We start from the raw sequence: 19061 nt of genomic DNA on the forward strand, positions 1-19061 counted from the left end.
CATCTCAGGGGGCAGATAGGGCCTGGGATCATTTCAGCCATTAATTTTGCCTCACACCATATAAATCTTCTCATCCATAGGCCAGGACCAGCATCCAGAGATGAGTTTATTATGCCATTATATGAATCTAAATGAAATACCTATTATTAGAGCATGGGATTGTCAAACTACTGTAATGTCATAAAAGCCCAACTGATTCAGTAATGTCTTTCGGCAAAGGGGGGGGGGGGGGGGGAATGGAGAATGATGTCAACCTGTCTAAGCTGCATGCAATCCCAGACCATCAGCACAGAGATTGACTTTTCCCTCCGAAACCATTCAGTTGTCAAGAAAGTAGGATAGGCAATTAACAGTGGTTTTGTCCACCATGTCCACATGCTCTACAACCGGAATGTGGCGACTCGGGGCTTTTCACAGTAACTTCATTGCAGGATTAATGTAAGCCTACTTGTGACAATAAAGATGAAATTGTGTAAAATAGCAAAACTCTTTATTCAATTTGTATACCAGATAAAATAAAAGTTTTTAAAAAAGCTCTCAAAGGACAATGAGATAGGTATGTCTCGAATACTTAATATATTTACCCAGAAGTCCACTAAAATATTAGCAAGTGTATGAATTGTTTAAAATAAATCTCAAGCATAATTTCAAGGCTGATTAGTTCTTGACAGGTTTTAGAATTACATTTACACACATGACAGAGAAACTATGCCTTACAAAGGCATCTGAGGTGAGATAACAGCCATGACACAAGGCATACTGTCATAAAAAATATTTACAACTATGTACAGTCCTTTCCACCATTCTTTTACAGCTATGTAGTCAGGACATTTTCAGATTCCTTGTCTGATAACAACATCAGACAAATCTTCCTTTCCTTCAATTGCAAGGTTCTGTAAGGTAATAAAACATAGTTAAGCATGTAATCTAAACTTCTTAATTACTACAGCTCCCAGGAATCCTGATTGTGATCAGTGCTCACAACCCTGGTTCTCTTAGAACTGTCACCTGCCAGTTCTAAGAGCTAACAATACTGCTCAACTTTTAGTTTCATGTTGTTGATTCATGTTTAACATTTAACATAAGAACTAGCCCCTCGAGCCTGCTCCACCATTCAATGAGATCATGGCTGATCTTTTGTGGACTCAGCTCCACTTTCCGGCCCGAACACCATAACCCTTAATTACTTTTTTCTTCAAAAAACTATCTATCTTTACCTTAAAAACATTTAACGAAGGAGCCTCAACTGCTTCACTGGGCAAGGAATTCCATAGATTCACAACCCTTTGGGTGAAGAAGTTCCTCCTAAACTCAGTCCTAAATCTACTTCCCCTTATTTTGAGTCTATGCCCCCTAGTTCTGCTTTCACCCGCCAGTGGAAACAACCGCATCTATCCTATCTATTACCTTCATAATTTTAAATGTTTCGATAAGATCCCCCCCTCATCCTTCTAAATTCCAACGAGTACAGTCCCAGTCTACTCGACCTCTCCTCGTAATCCAACCCCTTCAGCTCTGGGATTAATCTCGTGAATCTCCTCTGCACACCCTCCAGTGCCAGTATGTCCTTTCTCAAGTAAGGAGACCAAAACTGAACACAATACTCCAGGTGTGGCCTCACTAACACCTTATACAATTGCAGCATAACCTCCCTAGTCTTAAACTCCATCCCTCTAGCAATGAAGGACAACATTCCATTTGCCTTCTTAATCACCTGTTGTACCTGTAAACCAACTTTCTGTGACTCATGCACTAGCACACCCAGTTCTCTCTGCACAGCAGCATGCTTTAATATTTTATTGTTTAAATAATAATCCCGTTTGCTGTTATTCCTACCAAAATGGATAACCTCACATTTGTCAACATTGTATTCCATTTGCCAGACCCTAGCCCATTCACTTAACCTATCCAAATCCCTCTGCAGACTTCCAGTATCCTCTGCACTTTTCGCTTTACCACTCATCTTAGTGTCATCTGCAAACTTGGACACATTGCCCTTGGTTCCCAACTCCAAATCATCTATGTAGATTGTGAACAATTGTGGGCCCAACACGGATCCCTGAGGGACACCACTATCTACTGATCGCCAACCAGAGAAGCACCCATTAATCCCCACTCTTTGCTTTCTATTAATTAACCAATCCTCTATCCATGCTGCTACTTTACCCTTAATGCCATGCATCTTTTGTGTGGCACCTTGTCAAAAGCTTTCTGGAAATCCAGATATACCACATCCATTGGCTCCCCGTTATCCACTGCACTGGTAATGTCCTCAAAAAATTCCACTAAATTAGTTAGGCACGACCTGCCCTTTATGACCATGCTACGTCTGCCCAATGGGACAATTTCTATCCAGATGCCTCGCTATTTCTTCCTTGATGATAGATTCCAGCATCTTCCCTACTACCGAAGTTAAGCTCACTGGCCTATAATTTCCTGTTCTCTGCCTACCACCTTTTATTTTGATGAAATAATGTTGTATACGTACCTTTTCATTGGCTAAATGCAGCAAACAAGCAAACGCCAAGGGAACAGACAGGTTCGTTGCCATTGTACTGGGCAATCTGTGGACATTAAACAAAAGTACTAATTTGACACACACATATCAAAGACAACGTAGATACAATTAAGTGCATAGAAACAAGTCATATAATGGCAATGTTACAGATATTCCAGAGGCACAGACGAATGCTATGGAGACACAATTGTAAATCTCAACAGCTGGAGAAATTTAAAGTCAATTAATAAATCTGGAACAAAAAGCTCACCTCAGCAATTATGTATTATTAAGGGGCAATTTAGAGTGGCCAATCCACCTCCCCTGCCCATCTTTCGCTTGTGGGGGTGAGATCCATGCACACACGGGGAGAATTTGCAAACTCCACACCAACAGTGACCCGGGTCTGGGATCGAACCCGGGTCCTCACTGCCACGAGGCAGCAGTGGTAACCACTGCGCCACCGTGCTGCCCGGCTCATCAATTATAATGAAATATTGGATTGTCTTACAAATTTATTTAATTCACCGTGTCCTTCAGGTAAGGAAATATGCAGTCCTTACCTGGTCTTGCCTACATGTGACTCGATTCATAGCAATGTAGTTAATTCTCAACTTCCCTCTGAACTAGTCAAACAAACCACTGAAAAATTTTACACAAAAATCCAAGGGAAAAAAATAACCGAATGGACACCTGGCATTGACCTAGGCACAACCTCAACAAAGGCAACCCTTACCAGTTGACCCTACAAAGTCCTTTTCATGAACATCTGGGGACTCATGATCTCCATCTGCAAGAAGCATAAGGGCAGTCAGGAGATGGGGACACCACCCACCAACTAAGTTTCCTCCAAATCACATCATCTGTTTGGAAATGTTTGTTCCTTCACTGTCAGCAGATCAAAATCACAGAACTCCCTTCCCAAGAACACTGTCTACTGACACCACCATCTATTTTATTCAAGGTGATTGGGGAGGGACATTAAATGCCACCCCCCACCCTAAGACTCAAAGTTGTGCTCTATTGGGCACTGTGTCTCTAAAATTACCAGTGGGATCATTTATCATCAGTATTTATAGGAGAAAGAATTGGTGAAATGTGGGCAAAGTGTGACTAAACACATTATTCTTTGAAAGAGCCGGTGTAGACTTGATTATGAGAATGAGCACCTCCAATGCTTTGCCGTTCCACAATCCTAGTCATTTGAAGAATTATTTGTGAAATGCATTACAATCCTTTATTCAGGTACAAAATGATGATTCATTGAACAGAGACACAGGACTCATTTACTGGTATGCTGACCCACACACGTTAAAGAAAAAACACCTTTCAAACAGATTCTTAGTGATAGTTGTGAAGCTTTGCTGTCCTTTCACTGTCATTACATCGATTTCCAGCTCCTCGGTTACTCCATTCTATTGAATGAAAAGATCAAAAAAAATCATTGATGTCAGACCTTTCTCAACCCGAGGACATCCCAAAACATTTAACGGCCAATAAGTACTTCAGAAGCAGCATCACAATTGCAAACGGGAAACATTTTTTAGACAGCACGGATCAAAAAGCCAGCGGCAAATGCATCCCACTGATCTCAAAAGCCCCCAAACCAATACAGTAATTGGCTGAAGAAAGCTGCTGGCGAATCTGATGAACCAGGACCACTGTAATCCCAGCAGCACCACCAGAAACAGTGACCACTGCTAGGACTTCAGCTTATCCTCAGATTCGAAGTGCTGAGAGCCCCATGACCAGTTAAGAGTGGGAGTTTCAGGAGGATCAGAATGGGGGTGGAGTGAGGTCAGAAAAGCCAGGGGACAGAGTACCTGAGGGAGGTGGAGCCAGACCAAATCAGGAAAAGGGACCCGGACTGCAAGCAAAAATCTTTTTCTCCCTGCTGGAGCCCGAGCAGGGTAACCTGCTGGCTTTCATCCTCCAACTCATCCCCATTCCTGACCTCCTCCCACCAACCTCAAAACTGAAGCCTGGCACGAAGCAGAACTGAAGTGGCTCAGTTGAGACCAGGGTAGGCAGGACACCCAAGCTTTGTCCAACCCGCCGCCTTCATGTTAAATTTTTCACACATCAGAAGCAGGTAGGAAGGCCACTAGGGAAATTTGTGGGGCCCTGCTGTAAAACATGCATCAGGCCACCGTAGAATTCCACCTAAAGGAAACATGGCAGCTATTTTGTGCAAACTCCCACAAACAATAACATGATAATGACCAGATAATCGGTTTTAGTGATGTTGTTCAGGGAGGAAATAGTGGGCAGGAGACACAGAACTCCTTTGCTGTTTTTCAGAATGGTTCTGTGATATTCTTTATATCATTTGGAGGGCAGACAGATCCTCAGTTTAGTTTCTTATCCAAAGAAGGCACCTCATTTCACTCCACCAATACTGCACTCAAGAGTTCCTCAAGAGGGCCTTGAATTCACAACTTGATCATGAAAAATATGAGTTGATTTTTAAACAGGTTTTCCAACAAATCAGTTTGCTGAGCAAGTTAGTTGCAGCTTCTCAGGCAAGCTCTGCACTGGCTGAAACACAGTTTATTTTTGGGTACTATTATACATCTGGAAGCTTTTTAACATGTGCTAATCCTATTCAGCACACTCTTCACCTTCCCATCTGGGATATACGTGTTTTCAGTGAGGAGATCCCACATGTTCTGCTTCAGTCTTTTCACATCCATCTTTTTTGCTGTCTTTGAATAATTCAACAGGATTTTGTTGACCTTCAAATAATCAGAATTTTTGATTAGAACTGTAAACCTGCAAGCTCATAGCCATTCGTCACATTTCTTATTTAACACACCCTGAAGACCAGACTAGTGCAAGAACAGACCTTCAGCTTTACAGGTGATTAAGTATTAATGACAGTAATCCATCACAAAAACTATATTCAAGCAATAAACAAGAGACTTGAACAATCAAATTTGTTTTTCCCCCCTGTAATCGTCCTCTATTCTTCTTTATCTGTTACAATTGACTCAGGCGGGCACATTGACCAGTACCACTTGTATTCCAGTGCAGGGCCTGTTGAAACAGCAAGAGTATTCCTTCTCCACTCACAAAAATAAGAGCTCATCCCCGACATTGCCTGAAATACAGCAAAGTTGCTTTGCAGTCTTGATTACAGCTTGGAATCCACTTACTTTCTGAGGCTCTGCAACTAAGTTTTCTCCTCCATAAGTTGTGATGTTTAACCCCTTTCCATTTTGCTCCAAGCCATTCTCATCTTGTACCAATGCAGCATTGAAGGAGTCATTTGCAGCAACAAACCCATCATGTTCATCATCACTATCAAGCTGGATTAAAAATAAAAAGGGAACCATGCTAAGGGAGAAATTTATTCATGAATATCTTCAAATAATGTGTGGGAGCAATAAACACAAACCTGAACACCAGGACAGAAGTTTGAGGTGTCATTGGGGTTGTTATAGTCATATTCTCCAATTTTTTCATCTTGATCCGGGCAAACGTTTTCTTTCAAATACCGCTTCAACTGCAAACAATTTTAATGAAATATTTCAGTAATGGAAGCCAATAATACAAACCAGGAAACCGTACTCCAACTTGGAAAAGGGTACCAGCATCAAACAGTCCTGGATCAAGTATTACCATTTAATATATAGTTTAGACAGGTTAACTGTCCATCATTTAACCGCCCCACCTTCAAATGTAATTAAGCTAACTCAGTGTATGGGCACAGGATAAGTTAGCAACCCCTTCTTCATACTTCCTCAAGTAGCACACTCTCAACGATGATCAACCACCTGTCAAACTGGTTAACCAAGTAGTGTTCTGCAGTAGTTCGAGGGAAGGAGCATTACTCTCTATCAAAGACATGCTGTATCTAACATGCAAGCACTTGATGCAAGAGCATTGTGGGAGCTTTACATGGGGTACACCCGATCTGAGACAGACACACAAGTCATTTGCCTCTATTTTGTCTTTTGTTGAGTCACAATCCTAGTCATCAGGAGAGGCAACTTGTTGTCTAGTTTTTCATCCAACCCATGAATAAGGGAAATCATCCGCAGCTTCCACACCCAGAAAAAAGCAGTTCACTTCTCCAGAAAGGAGCAGTGAATAATGGGATAAAAACAAATTACTGCGGATGCTGGAACGTAAAACAAAAGGGAAAACGCTGGAAAATCTCAGCAAGTCTGGCAGCATCTGTAGGGAGAGAACAGAGCTAACATTTCGAGTCCGATGACTCTTTGTCAAATGTGAATAATGGGAACTCATTACATTCAAAATTATGAAACTTGAGCCCAACTCACATGCCTCATCTGTTTATCCTTTGAGGTGCATTAACTCAACACTGATCGAGTGAAAAGTGGCAAGATGTTTTGAAACTGCCCATGTTTCAGAATTTAAATTTATTGAAAAAAGTGTTCCATTTACCATGACAGAAGGCTTAAGGAACAAACGGGTCATGTTGTTTGGATCATAATGGAAATCGGTCGGCAGTGTAGTCAGCTTTCTGCTCCGCCGGTCTAATGCAGCTTTTGAGATTGCTGTGGCAGCCTAGAAGAAATATCACAACAGTAATGGTTCAATCATGGAACCTCTTTCCCTTTCAATACATTAAACAATGATACCCATGTACAGATACTCCCCTGTGCAGGAATCCTCACCGGTTCTGAGAGACAAATCATAGTTCATGCACTCTTCACTGTATGTGTGGCCCATTTTGTGCACTGCACAATCCCTTCAGATTGCTGTGTGGACACATTCAAAACTTAAAGGCACTGCTGCTTGTAGACGGCCTGTAAGTCTGTGTAAATTCTATTTTTCTTTTGTAAAATTTAGAGTACCCTGTTCATTTTTTCCAATTAAGGAGCAATATAGCGTGGGAAAACCACTTGTCCTCCACATCTTTGGGTTGTGGGGGTGAAACCCACGCAAACACAGGGAGAATGTGCAACCTCCACACAGACAATGACCAGAGTCGGGATTGAACCTGGTGCCTCGGCGCCGTGAGGCAGCAGTGCCAACTACTGCACCACCGTGATGCCCTCTAAACTGCTGTCCACCAACTTAGAGGGAGTGTTAACCGGCATCTACTTATTCTCAACGACACAGTACAAACTCACTGCCATTGTCACAAAGCAGTTGCCTGCATCTGTGTCACTTCTTGCTTCAATTCTTCTTAAACTTTCTTCAATCATTTCTCCATTCCCCTTTTCAACTGCTGGATCTCCCTCCCAAACAGCACTGTGGGTGTACCTGCACCACAGGGACTGCAGTGGCTCAAGAATGCTGCTCACCATCACCTTCTCAAGGGTAAAGAGCCCAGCCAGCGACATTTACATTCCATTAATTAACTTTTAAAACTCTACCCTCCATCTTATCATGGTCATCACAGTTCAGCAGAATGCCATCCAGCCCAACAAGTCCATGCCAGATCTCTGTACAGAGATCCAATCAGCCTCATTCCCCTACTCTACCTTCCCTACTAAATTACAACTTTCGAATTTCTCAGCTTCCTCAAGCGTTCCCTTCCCCTTTAACCCTTTCAAAATCAAGCTTAACTTCTTTGCATTTCAACCTGATCCCAGTATAATGGATCTTGGGCTTATACCCGAGTCTGTCAACTTAAATTAAAAAAACATAATCGCCTGTGCTACATGTTCTCATGTTGTTATACCAACCCTGGTCTCTCTGAACTGAGTCTCAAAATTAATATTCTCCTCGAAGTCAATTTCAAATATTTTCTTTGCTTGCTTTTTCCTATTTTTATCAGTGATGGCCTCTGTTGGAGAGAGGAAAAATACAAAATTACTTAAGGTGCATTGAATCACCAACATTCATTCAGCACACATCATCTTTATAGCCAGTTCTGTTCCTCTCATTGTATTCAGTTACATCTTCTGCAGTTATTTGCTTCAGAATATGGAATTTAGAATATTTGTCTGACATTTAATTATCAAGCTTTATTCAAATCAGTGAATCTTTAATGTGCTATCCAATGAAAATGTCCAAGTGAAAAGACAGGGTCAACAGTACAACATTCAAATTAGAAACAGCAGGAGCCTATATTTGCCCCTCAAGACTGCTCCATCATTTGATAAGATCATGGCTGATCACATAGTGACACAATTGGGGAAAAAAATAAAATTAATTTTTATAGGACCAATTTTGAAGAATAATTTTATCACAGTGAAACAATCATACTGACTCTTCAGCACCTCTGGCAGAGAATCTGCATATCCGTTACCATTCACCTTTCTGTCGAGGTTTGAAGCGCCAGTGATTGGGCCCTGCCCACATCTTCATTATTCTGGGGCTGAAGTATGAATATTCCCCTGGCTGGGTTGAAAGCTGGATACAGAGGCTGTTGAAATCCACATCTGAGAGGGGAATTGTTTCTTTACTGCGAAAGAGATGGAAAATGTTAATCATGTATTTCCCGGTTTAGAAACAGATTTTCAAACCAGTGGTCCTATTCCAACTCTGGTCTCTAAACTGGCAGCTTCTGCAATCTCCTTACTTTTACATAAAATAGTGACTTAATTTTTAGGCGTGCACTTCTGCAGCATGAGTAATTGCTATGACCCGTCAATGTTTCTGGAGCCTGTAAAACACTGATCTTACCAGCCTTGACCGTTTGCCTTCATGGAGGATTCGTGCTGATTCTCAAAATCCTGGTCCACTAAGTCATCAGCATCAGCACAGAAATCGCCATCAAAGTCGTCCACGACAGTGGCATTGCCTCCCAGCTGATTATCTGCAAATTCCGATTCTGCATTCATATCGAATAAGTGGTTACTTTTCTTGAATTTCTCTATCATTGAAGAAACAGCCTGAGGAGAAGAAGTTGGACATTTGTGGCTGTATGCTCACCAACAAGAATATTGAAAGGGGGGGGGGGAGGGGGGCTTACAGCGCCGAGGTCCCAGGTTCGATCCCGGCCCTGGGTCACTGGTTATGTGGGGTTTGCACAATCTCCCCGTGTTTGCGTGGGTTTCGCCCCCACAACCCAAAGATGTGCAGGGTAGGTGGATCGGCCATGCTAAATTGCCCCTTAATTGCAAAAAATGAATTGGGTCGTCTAAATTTACAAAAAAGAATATTGAAAGGGCTCAAAATGGTGAATTATGCATAAACCTGAACGAGTTGGATTGGTAGGATTACCAACGCATTTGAAACACACCAAAAGTAGTACAAAATTAAAATGTATCTTCTTATAGTCTCTCAAAACAATGCTAGATAAATAAGCATAGCCCATTCAGTAAAATACCTTTTACGGGGCAGCAAGAAATTCTCCCTCTCAAACACTCGTCAAGTCTTGTGCTTAACCATTCTGAGAACAACGCACTACAAACTACGCATTACATTTGAAAAAGCAGCAAGTTAATACACACGCATATTCAGTTTAGTCATCTTATTTCACAGAAAATAGTTCAGGTGCCAGAGCTGTTTATTCTACTAATACACATCTAGAAGTATGAGGAGACTTATACTTGGAAGATATCACAAGTGAGAGAGACTGTCTGCTTTACCTGATTGTGAGCTTCACTGTCCCAATTTGTGAACTGAAAATCTTCACATGAAGGACAGATGGTCTTGTCTTTCAGAGACTGCTGAAGATCTGTCAGAAGATAAATGAAAAAAAAAACACGAGGGCTTTCAATTTGCAGATAAGCACATGGAATACGTCTGAACACAGTGGTGAGGCCAGTACCCTAAGTCAACTGAAGGCTGATTCCACAGTGTAAAGATCAAAACTGGGTGCTGATCTTATTGTACAAAAGTAGAAAACCACTCATTTTTAGTGATTGTTTAGGTGCCACCTTTAGTTCATGACTTTTAATATCTCGTTCAAAGTCACCTGCACCAACTTCGTGGAAAATGTGCACAAAGTTGTACCGAACAGCAAGGACTCGTATTTCAACACCAGCTTACCCAAGGTTGTTGCAACATAGAACTATATCTGTTCTATTGAAGCAAGGACAAAAAAACAAATATGCATGGTTCTCACAAATGAATTCCACGACAAACAAATGTGTAGATGGTAATGAAGAACAAGGCAAGTGTCAACTCTCATAACCTCTTTGAATTGATGACTATCCTTGTCTAGACACATTTGGGGAGAATGGCCATGTGGCATGATCATCAAAATGCTCCTTCCAAATACGGGCCCTTTGCCAGGTCAGGAAAGCAAAATTTAAGCTGTCAGAATCGGCTGGAAAAAAATCATCAGCAGAGCGATGTCGAATCACTGCCAAAGCGGGCAACCAGAGCAGTAGATGATTCACAAGCTGGTTTAATGTACCACCCGCTTCCAGGGTTATCTAATCTAGCAACCAATTGTGCACTGATATGTTGCCACACGCTGGACAGGAGCTATTCTTTCCCCAGATATTACCAATACATAAAGTGACCTGGGGCTGGGGGGATTTTGCAGCCTTTCTTGCCAGCAGGATCTTCCATTCCGCTGACACAAAGCCCTGCGATGGGTTTCCCGGTGGGTGGGGGCGGAATAAAAGGGAAGTCCCATTGACAGCGGCACAACCAGAAGATCCTGCCACCGGTCACCCACCGAGAAACACACTGCGGGGTGCGCAGAAAATCACCCCATCACCAGCAGCCCCCTCCCCCTGACTGTTAAATGCACACTTGAGAAACAATACTGGGCCAACTCAGGATCTTGGCAGTCACCCAAATTGTTTTGTTTTAATGTATTTTATTACAAACGTATATAAAAAAAGTTACAACACATAAACAAACCGGGAAACAGGCTTCCCAACAATCAACTATGCAGTTTGTATAAAATTTTACTTTGTTGACCCCCCCCCCTCCCCCCTACCCACCCACCCATGAACAACTCCTCAAACACGGTCACAAACATCCCCCACCTTACCTCAAACCCATCAGCTGAACCCTTTAGCTCGTAGTTTATTTTCTCACACCCGGGTCCTTGGCACCATGAGGCAGAAGTGCTAACCACTGCGTCACCATGCTGTCCATAATCCAGTGATTTTAAAACCTTTACTGGAAAGATCCACTGAGCACACAAACTGAGGAGGCAAGTTTACTTAGAACCAGTGTGTGATTACTGTTAAAGTGAGTGGACGCATGCAACCACATATCGGAGAAGATAATGGAACAACCAGTGATATTAGATTTGTAAAACTAGTTCTGCAGAAACTGAAATGCTACCATTCAACAATTTAAAAAGAAACTTGCCTCCAAGGTCAGATATCTCCACATGGCCAATGGGTGGCAATTCTGGTGCAGGACCGGTTTCAATTAGTTTGGCATCCGAGTCAAACAGCAGCTGAGCAGAGTGTCCATATGTCTGCAGATTAACCATGAAAACCCCCACTGTGCTGCATTCATCAAACAATGAGGCAGCCTTCTGGAACATTGGGTCAATCTACAAAATATAATGGTATTCATTAAACTTTGCTGGAAATGGGTTCTGAACCAGTAGCCTTCGTTCTGCTTCTTGAAACAAAGATATGTCGATCGTCCATTCCTCATTTATATGTCAGTAAAAGATCGGAAAATTCAAGTTGCTGTCATTCTTCATTTTGTCGTATAATTAAGAATGGTTTTAAAATGATTTTGTTCCCGGTCCCGGGTCACTGTCCGCGTGGAGTTTGCACGTTATCCCTGTGTCTGTTTGGGGTCTCACCCCCAGAACCCAAAGGTGGGCAAGGTGGGTGAATTGGCCATGCTAAATTGCCCTTTAATTGGGAAAAAAAATAATTGAGTACTTTAAATTTATTTAAGCAAACAGGAACAAAATTTAAATTTAAATGATTTACTTCGAATTAGATCGACATTCCATGGACTTTAAACAGTTAAATGGAATAAACAGTTAATATTTGAAAATTTATCAAAGGAAATGAGACCCCTTCAGGTTTCCTGATGCACAATATCACAGACACTTATGTAAAATATGTATGGTACCAGTTCCTCACTGATATTCAGGTGAGTTCTGCTAGATGTTTCAATGTGTAGTGTCAACAAAGACACAGACACCATTCCATCAGCAGCCTATAGACCCTTATTGTGTCTTGAGCACACCAGGATTTTTGATACCCAATGAAACATATGGCCACTGTCAATAGAAAAATAATCTCACCTCACATTTCATGTCCTTTGCTCCGTATGTGATGTGGCTCAAATTCTGCTCAATAGTTTTGTATGAGTGCTTCCTTTTGTTATGTTTCTGAGAGCCTTTTGCATTCTGTCCTTCCGAAGACTCAGGGTTTACCTCTACAGACATAGAAAAGGGATAGTATGTTAGATCACACCGAGGTATAGCAAAACTTATTAAACCAGAGTCTTTCCCTAATCATTATTTTAAGTTTATATTTTAATCTAAGTGATTGGGAGAAAAGAAATCTAATGTTCCATATTATCAATCAGACGTTCCTCTCATCTTATAATTGCTGCACTTGTTGCAGCTCGGTGTTGAGGAGTAATAAAATTAAGCTTCTCTTTGAAACAAGATGCATATTTGCAGATGCTCACCAGCACCTGGCTCTTCAGGGTTCTTTCCCAGACCTCCTAGGATCTTGAACACATCTGAATGAACTGCATCCACTCTCACAGCATAAATCTTAGTGCTAGCATCCAAAGTACCAGCTGCCATCTGTAATAAATTATGAAGTAACAGCTTAACAAATGGTGCAATACATGCTTTGTGCAATATTGACAAAATAGATCAAATTACGCTTCATGATCTGGTTTCTTCTACTTTGGGGGAGACAAAGTGCAGTCTGGGCGAATCCTTTCAAAGCACCTCTGTTAAGTCAAAAAGCATAACTCCCCAGCTTTGTAGAAACATAGGAAATAAGAGGGGTAATTGATTCACCTCCCAAGTCTGCTCCGCCATTCAACTAGATCATGGCTCGTCTTCCACTAGAATTTCCCCTCACTATCTACATGTTCCTTGATGTCTTCAATATTTGAACAGCCAATTTGAATATACTCAATGGGGCTGTTTAGCACAAGGCTAAATCGCTGGCTTTGAAAGCAGACCAAGGCAGGCCAGCAGCACGGTTTGATTCCCGTAACAGCCTCCCCGAACAGGCGCCGGAATGTGGCGACTAGGGGCTTTTCACAGTAACTTCATTTGAAGCCTACTCGTGACAATAAGCGATTTTCATTTCATTTTCATTTCATTTCATGACTGAGCCTCAGATGCAGAGAATTCGAAAGATTCAGTCAAAAATTCCTCACTTCGATAATAAATGGCCCACCTTTTATTCCCTCTTCATGTCACTGGTCATTTCAATGCTCCACTCTGACCTTTCAATCCATGGCACATGAGACCGTTCCAATGTCGTTCAATTCAAACTTAAGCAACAACACCTCATGTTTCATTGTGGCATCCTTCATCACGGCACTCTACAGACTTTGTTGCCATTCAAGGGTAGACTACCAGCCTCCCCGAACAGGCGCCGGAATGTGGCGACTAGGGGCTTTTCACAGTAACTTCATTTGAAGCCTACTTGGGACAATAAGCGATTTTCATTTCATTTCACTAAACTTGGAATGATTTTGATAGAACTTAAACAATGGAATAATAACATGCTCATTGCATCTTAACTGACACTGTGAAGCCATGGTGTTTTGACTGAATCTGGCAGATACAAGTCCCTCCTTTGGGGCACAGGAGGCCCAAGTAAAGAGTGGGCACCAGAACAGAGAAGGCTGGAAAAATAAAGAATACATAACTCACACAAAATTCGGATGCTATTGCAACAAAAGTTTTTTCGCCTTTTATTAGTTTAAGACACAAAGTTTGCTCTCGAAAGGATTTGGAATAACTAACATCACAGCATACAACTCAAACACTTACCCTCATATCAGTAACAGGAACTAATTAATGAGATGCAATCCAAGCGACAGAACTCGTCTTAACAGAGCTCATTCAGTCACATGGTGAAGATGAAGTTGCAGCGTTCTAAAAGGAAAAACTCACCCTCCAGCAAAGTCACAGGAGAGATGTTATAAATATCAATTGAACGAGATCTTATGTATTGTATGCCTTTCTAACCTTGAAGTTGGTGAGTTCAGATTCCTTCTCTTTTAGGAGGTCAGCCATGTAATCAATCAGGTGAAGACCAAATGCATTCTTTGTCGTGATTTTCTATGAGAGTCAAAGAAGAAAATGTAAAATTAGACTGCTTTTCTCCAAATTCAAGTTTGCAATAGATATCCTTTTATGTTCAACAGCCTATCTTCCTTCCGTGGTAGTTTGGGTGCCTATTTCTTTCTTTTGAAAAGGAAACTTGACTCCCACTGCCTTATAGTGGCAGGATCCAGGAAAGCAACAGTAAAACTCCATTGTGATAGGAACTGGATCTCCCGTCATGAACACTCCTCCAATATCTCCAAATGATAACTTGAGTTAACATTTAGTGTAGCCAGCTGCTACTTCACTGACCCAATAATTTTAGTAGCTTTATTACCCAACCCAGAGCAACTTCCTCAACACCAAAGTAGTAGGATATCTTACTAAATGGCCAGATGTGTCAGCATATTGGCCATCCATTAGTTCCTGGAAGAAGCAGCATCCAATCTCAGGAATCAAATAATTTATTTGCTGCCAGATCCACAATCTAACACAGAATGATCTTGAGAAACTTTAGGAAATCTTTTGCTAAATAAAACATATTTTTACATATCACATGTAAAAGACATGTGCAAGAATAGACAAAAGAGTCCAAAACTGTAACACAAATGTTGTCACGATTGTTGGATCGGATGGATTGCAGATTGCTGCAGTATGTGCAAAATAACCATGATGCGACACCAGCATGATCCTGCAAACAAGGCTCCAAATAACTGGCAGGACTCGGGTTCAAACCTGAGACCTTAATCCTTCAGACCTGCTATGTATTCCCAATATTGTCCATTTATTTCATGTTGCCTCCATATGTAGTTTTTCAGATAAATGACCAGGTATATTTTCATGGCATTTTGAAGGATTAATGTTGGACAGGGGTGGGGAAACTGAGAGCTCTTATGTACAGAGCTTCTATCTCCTGAAATCGGTAAATGTGCTCTCGAGCCTCACTTCTCAAAGTGCAGCTGCAAGACTAGAATTTCAGTGGAGTATCAGCCTAAAGTATGTATAAAACCTGATTCAACAAGTTCTAGGTTAATCTGGGGACAAGTCCCAAGCATCTAAGAAGCACATTTTCTTTTCCAAATCTGAAACATTTTGGCATTGCGAAGGAGAAACCGGTTCAGTTCTGGAGCGAGAATAAATATCAGCGCCAACTTACATTTTCAGAACATAGTTTTATGCAGGTGGAATAGTGTTCAGATATCTGATTATTCGACAGCTTGACTTCAAAGGATTGTGGGGTCCTCCTGTAACAATAAGTGACAATCAGTGCTCATCCACAGCTCAGAATTCCATCAAACCCAAGGAGAAGAATTATGACAATGCACCAGCATGTCAGTCATCAGTCCTCTACCAACATGCAATGGTAATTGGGAAGGACCCCAGAAGATGCTAGGGCTCAAAGAGGAGGAAAAAAAAAATCAGAAACAGTTATGGAAGACAGAGCCCTAAAAGGCAGGAAGCAAACAAATTCTGCTCCTGACCAGCCATGGATCCTTGTCGAAAAGTGAACTTATGTAATTGTTAAGTAAAGACAATAAATGGAGCAATGAGCCCTACCTTTGCACTGGAGACACCAGCGGACTCTCTGTCCCACTTAGTTGCAAGTCGGTCACCTTAGAGCGCCTCCTCTCCCTCCTTTCACGTTCATCATCATTTGGTGCAACATCCATTTTTACTGTGGTCTTTTGGCTCTGAATTGCCTGTCGCCTTGTACCCGGAGAAACAAAAATGTGGTCAGCAGTGCCCACTCGGGACACTGATGTAGAACTGTCCATTTTGTCCTGTGAGAAACAAATACAAGATTTGAACACAAAGGCAAAATAATCTCATTTTATGAAAAAATACAGCAAATATTCCCCCTTTGCTCTGACAGTGCAGAGAGCAAAGTAAGGTGTTGAAACATCTGGCCTTAGACTTTAAAATTTCATACATGTAGAAACTGACAAAGTAAATTTACCATTATTTATCTGTCCAATGTGCATTTCAATTGGATTTTCACAAACAGACCATGCTTGTTCCTAGTCCAATTGCTGTCAGGTTCAGTCTCCCTCCTGAGGTTTTTCTACTTCTCTTCCAAGTACTCAGTCCTATATTTTGGGTCCAGTTGCAAAGGATTATCCTCCAGTATGGTGCTACCACAAAACACATCTTCCCCTCACCCCCACTCAGCATACCACGGGGACCACTGCCTTTGTCCACTTCTCCACCATGCCAAACTCCTCATCCCCTTCCCAGAGCACCTTCCTTCGCAATCGCAGAGGGTGCACCAACGGCCCCTTTACCCCCCTCCCTTCTGGCCTTTCAAGGCCTGAAATATTCCTTTCAGGTTAAGCAGCATTTCACCTGCACTTCCTTCAATTTGGTTTATTGTATTTGCTGCTCCCAATGCAGTCTCCTCTAAAAAGGCGCCAGCTGGATGACCCCGATGCAGAATACTTTTACTCAATCGGCAACCTTTACCCCAACCTTCCTGTTTCTTGACATTTTAACTGAGCACGTTGCTCTCATGCCCATATATCGGTCCATCCTTGGCCTGCTGCAATGCACCCTGAAGCCCATTTCAAGCTGGAGAAGCAGCATCTCATCTTCCAGTAGGACAGATCGGACTCAACGTTGAGTTCGGCAACTTGAGATGTTGACCTTTCTCTTCCATCTGAAACCCCCTTTCTTCTATTTTCCTTATCTAAAATAAATTCCATACATGCATTACCTCAATGCAATCCCTCACACCAGGCCATCTGTCGTTTGTTCTTTGAAGTTGCGACTTCTAATTGCAGTTTCTACATTCTCCGTCCTTTCAGTTCCGATGAAAACTCTATGACTCGAAACATTAGCTCTGTTTCTCTCCTGAAAGATGTTGGCAGACCTGCTGGGTTTTTCCAGCCTCCTCAGTTCTTGGTCTATTTTCTAGGTGTCTGGATTCCCTTCAAAAAAGTTTCATTATAGGACTGCTTCTTTCGATTTTTGATGCCAATACATAAATCTTTTTGATACACTTCTTGTGGTCAAACTTCTAATTTATCTATACGGCTTCGACAATCCACTCCATCCTCAATTGACTGCTTACACAGGCTACCAGTTTTTGATATTAGGGTTGCCAACAATGATTAAATGTACAAAATCATTAGTTAGCACAGTGGTTAGCACTGTTGCTTCACAGGGCCAGGGGGCCAGGGGGACAGGGTCCCAGGTTCGATTCCCGGCTTGTGTCACTGTCTGTGTGGAGTCTGCACGTTCTCCCTGTGTCTATGTGGGTTTCCTCTGGGTGCTCCAGTTTCCTCCCGAAAGATGTGCTTGTTAGGTGAATTGATATTCAGAATTCTCCCTGTGTACCCGGACAGGTGCCAGAATGTGGTGACGAGGGGCTTTTCACAGAAAGTTCATTGCAATGTTAACGTAAGCCTACTTGTGACAATCAAGATTATTATTATAATCTTTGCAGGCCTGACAGCATGTGGAGAGTCTGGATGGCTCTTTGTCAAAGCTGCTTTTATCTTATATGATTAAACGTACACCTGGAGGTTTCATTGCATGACTTGCCCCTAAAACCTCCAGCGATTCGTCGGCCAACACATCCACCCTTGTGGCACAGGAAGGCAAAAGACTAATTATCCACAGCCTGTTCTCCCATTTTTAAATGTAATTATATCTGGTGAGGAGAAACTTTGAGGAAAATTCAAAAACCTGAGTTCAAGTCCCGCTGACTTTTCTCCAGGGTTGCTCACGGCACGGGGGCACAGTCGTTGGCGCTGCTGCCTCACAGCGCCAGGGACCAGCGTTCAATTTGGGTCACTGTCTGTGCGGAGTCTGCACGTCCTCCCCGTGTGTGCGTGGGTTTCCTCCGGGTGCTCCGGTTTCCTCCCACAGTCCAAAGATGTGCAGCTTAGGTGGATTGGCCATGATAAATTGCCCGTAGTGTCCAAAAGGTTGGGCCTAGGTAAGGAGGTCTGTTGAAGGGTCGGTGCAGAGTGGATGGGCCGAATGGCCTCCTGTCTGCACTATGGGGATTGTATGGCGGTGTCCCGGAGATTGATCTCCATGTCGACCCTGCAGGGTGTTTTCCGATATTAAAAGGCGGTGTGTGTGTGAGGCCTACTTTTCTGCACCCGCTCCACTCAAAAAAGACCCATCCTCCCGGCGCCGCCTCAGACCCGCACTGACCCGGCGCCGCCTCAGACCCGCACTGACCTGGCGCCGCCTCAGACCCGCACTGACCTGACGCCTCGGACGCTCCTGGGCGGCCGCTTTCTCCCACGGCGCAGATCCGCCCCGGTTCTTTCTTTTTTTTTGGACGGTGGAAATCCGTTACTCGAATCAAAATTCAAAACTTTCCCGCGGCTCGACCGTGCGCACGCGCCACTGAGGACTGGAGGGGAGGTGCTGTTTGCGCACGCGCGGCTGGCCGGAGGACTGGAAGGGAGGGGCTGTTTGCGCACGCGCGGCTGGCCGGAGGACTGGAAG

General features: G+C 42.6%; 1 protein-coding gene across 2 annotated transcripts; it reads right to left on the reverse strand.

The window, feature by feature from the left end:
• Positions 1-473: 473 nt before the first annotated feature.
• On the reverse strand, positions 474-18984 carry ncaph (non-SMC condensin I complex, subunit H). 2 transcript variants are annotated; one of them, XM_038785318.1, is made up of 18 exons: positions 18816-18984; positions 16158-16381; positions 15757-15844; positions 14523-14615; positions 12992-13112; positions 12600-12733; positions 11696-11885; positions 10009-10097; positions 9101-9309; positions 8731-8879; positions 8158-8258; positions 6908-7030; positions 5895-6002; positions 5653-5805; positions 5119-5232; positions 3824-3912; positions 2489-2564; positions 474-893 (listed from the first exon to the last, which is right to left on the reverse strand). In XM_038785318.1, exons 2-18 carry the CDS (start codon positions 16373-16375, stop codon positions 834-836), a joined length of 2115 nt encoding a protein of 704 aa, XP_038641246.1. In that variant the 5' UTR covers positions 16376-16381; positions 18816-18984; the 3' UTR covers positions 474-833. The 2 variants fall into 2 exon arrangements, with proteins under 2 accessions (XP_038641246.1, XP_038641247.1); XM_038785319.1 differs by lacking the exon at positions 18816-18984 and adding an exon at positions 17311-17718.
• Between the last annotated feature and the right edge of the window lie 77 nt (positions 18985-19061).

The sequence above is a fragment of the Scyliorhinus canicula genome, chromosome 26 (assembly GCF_902713615.1).
Source record: "Scyliorhinus canicula chromosome 26, sScyCan1.1, whole genome shotgun sequence".
In the NCBI taxonomy this organism is placed as follows: Eukaryota; Metazoa; Chordata; class Chondrichthyes; order Carcharhiniformes; family Scyliorhinidae; genus Scyliorhinus; species Scyliorhinus canicula.

Excerpts from the sequence above, each read along its gene's own strand:
- ncaph (XM_038785318.1), bottom strand. The coding sequence starts at position 16,375 with ATGGACAGTTCTACATCAGTGTCCCGAGTGGGCACTGCTGACCACATT. Across the intron at positions 8,259-8,730 it reads CTTCAAACCTCGACAGAAAG|AGGCCATCACTGATAAAAAT; the intron begins GTGAATGGTAAC and ends TCTCTCCAACAG. Across the intron at positions 5,806-5,894 it reads ACTTCTGTCCTGGTGTTCAG|CTTGATAGTGATGATGAACA; the intron begins GTTTGTGTTTAT and ends TTTTTAATCCAG.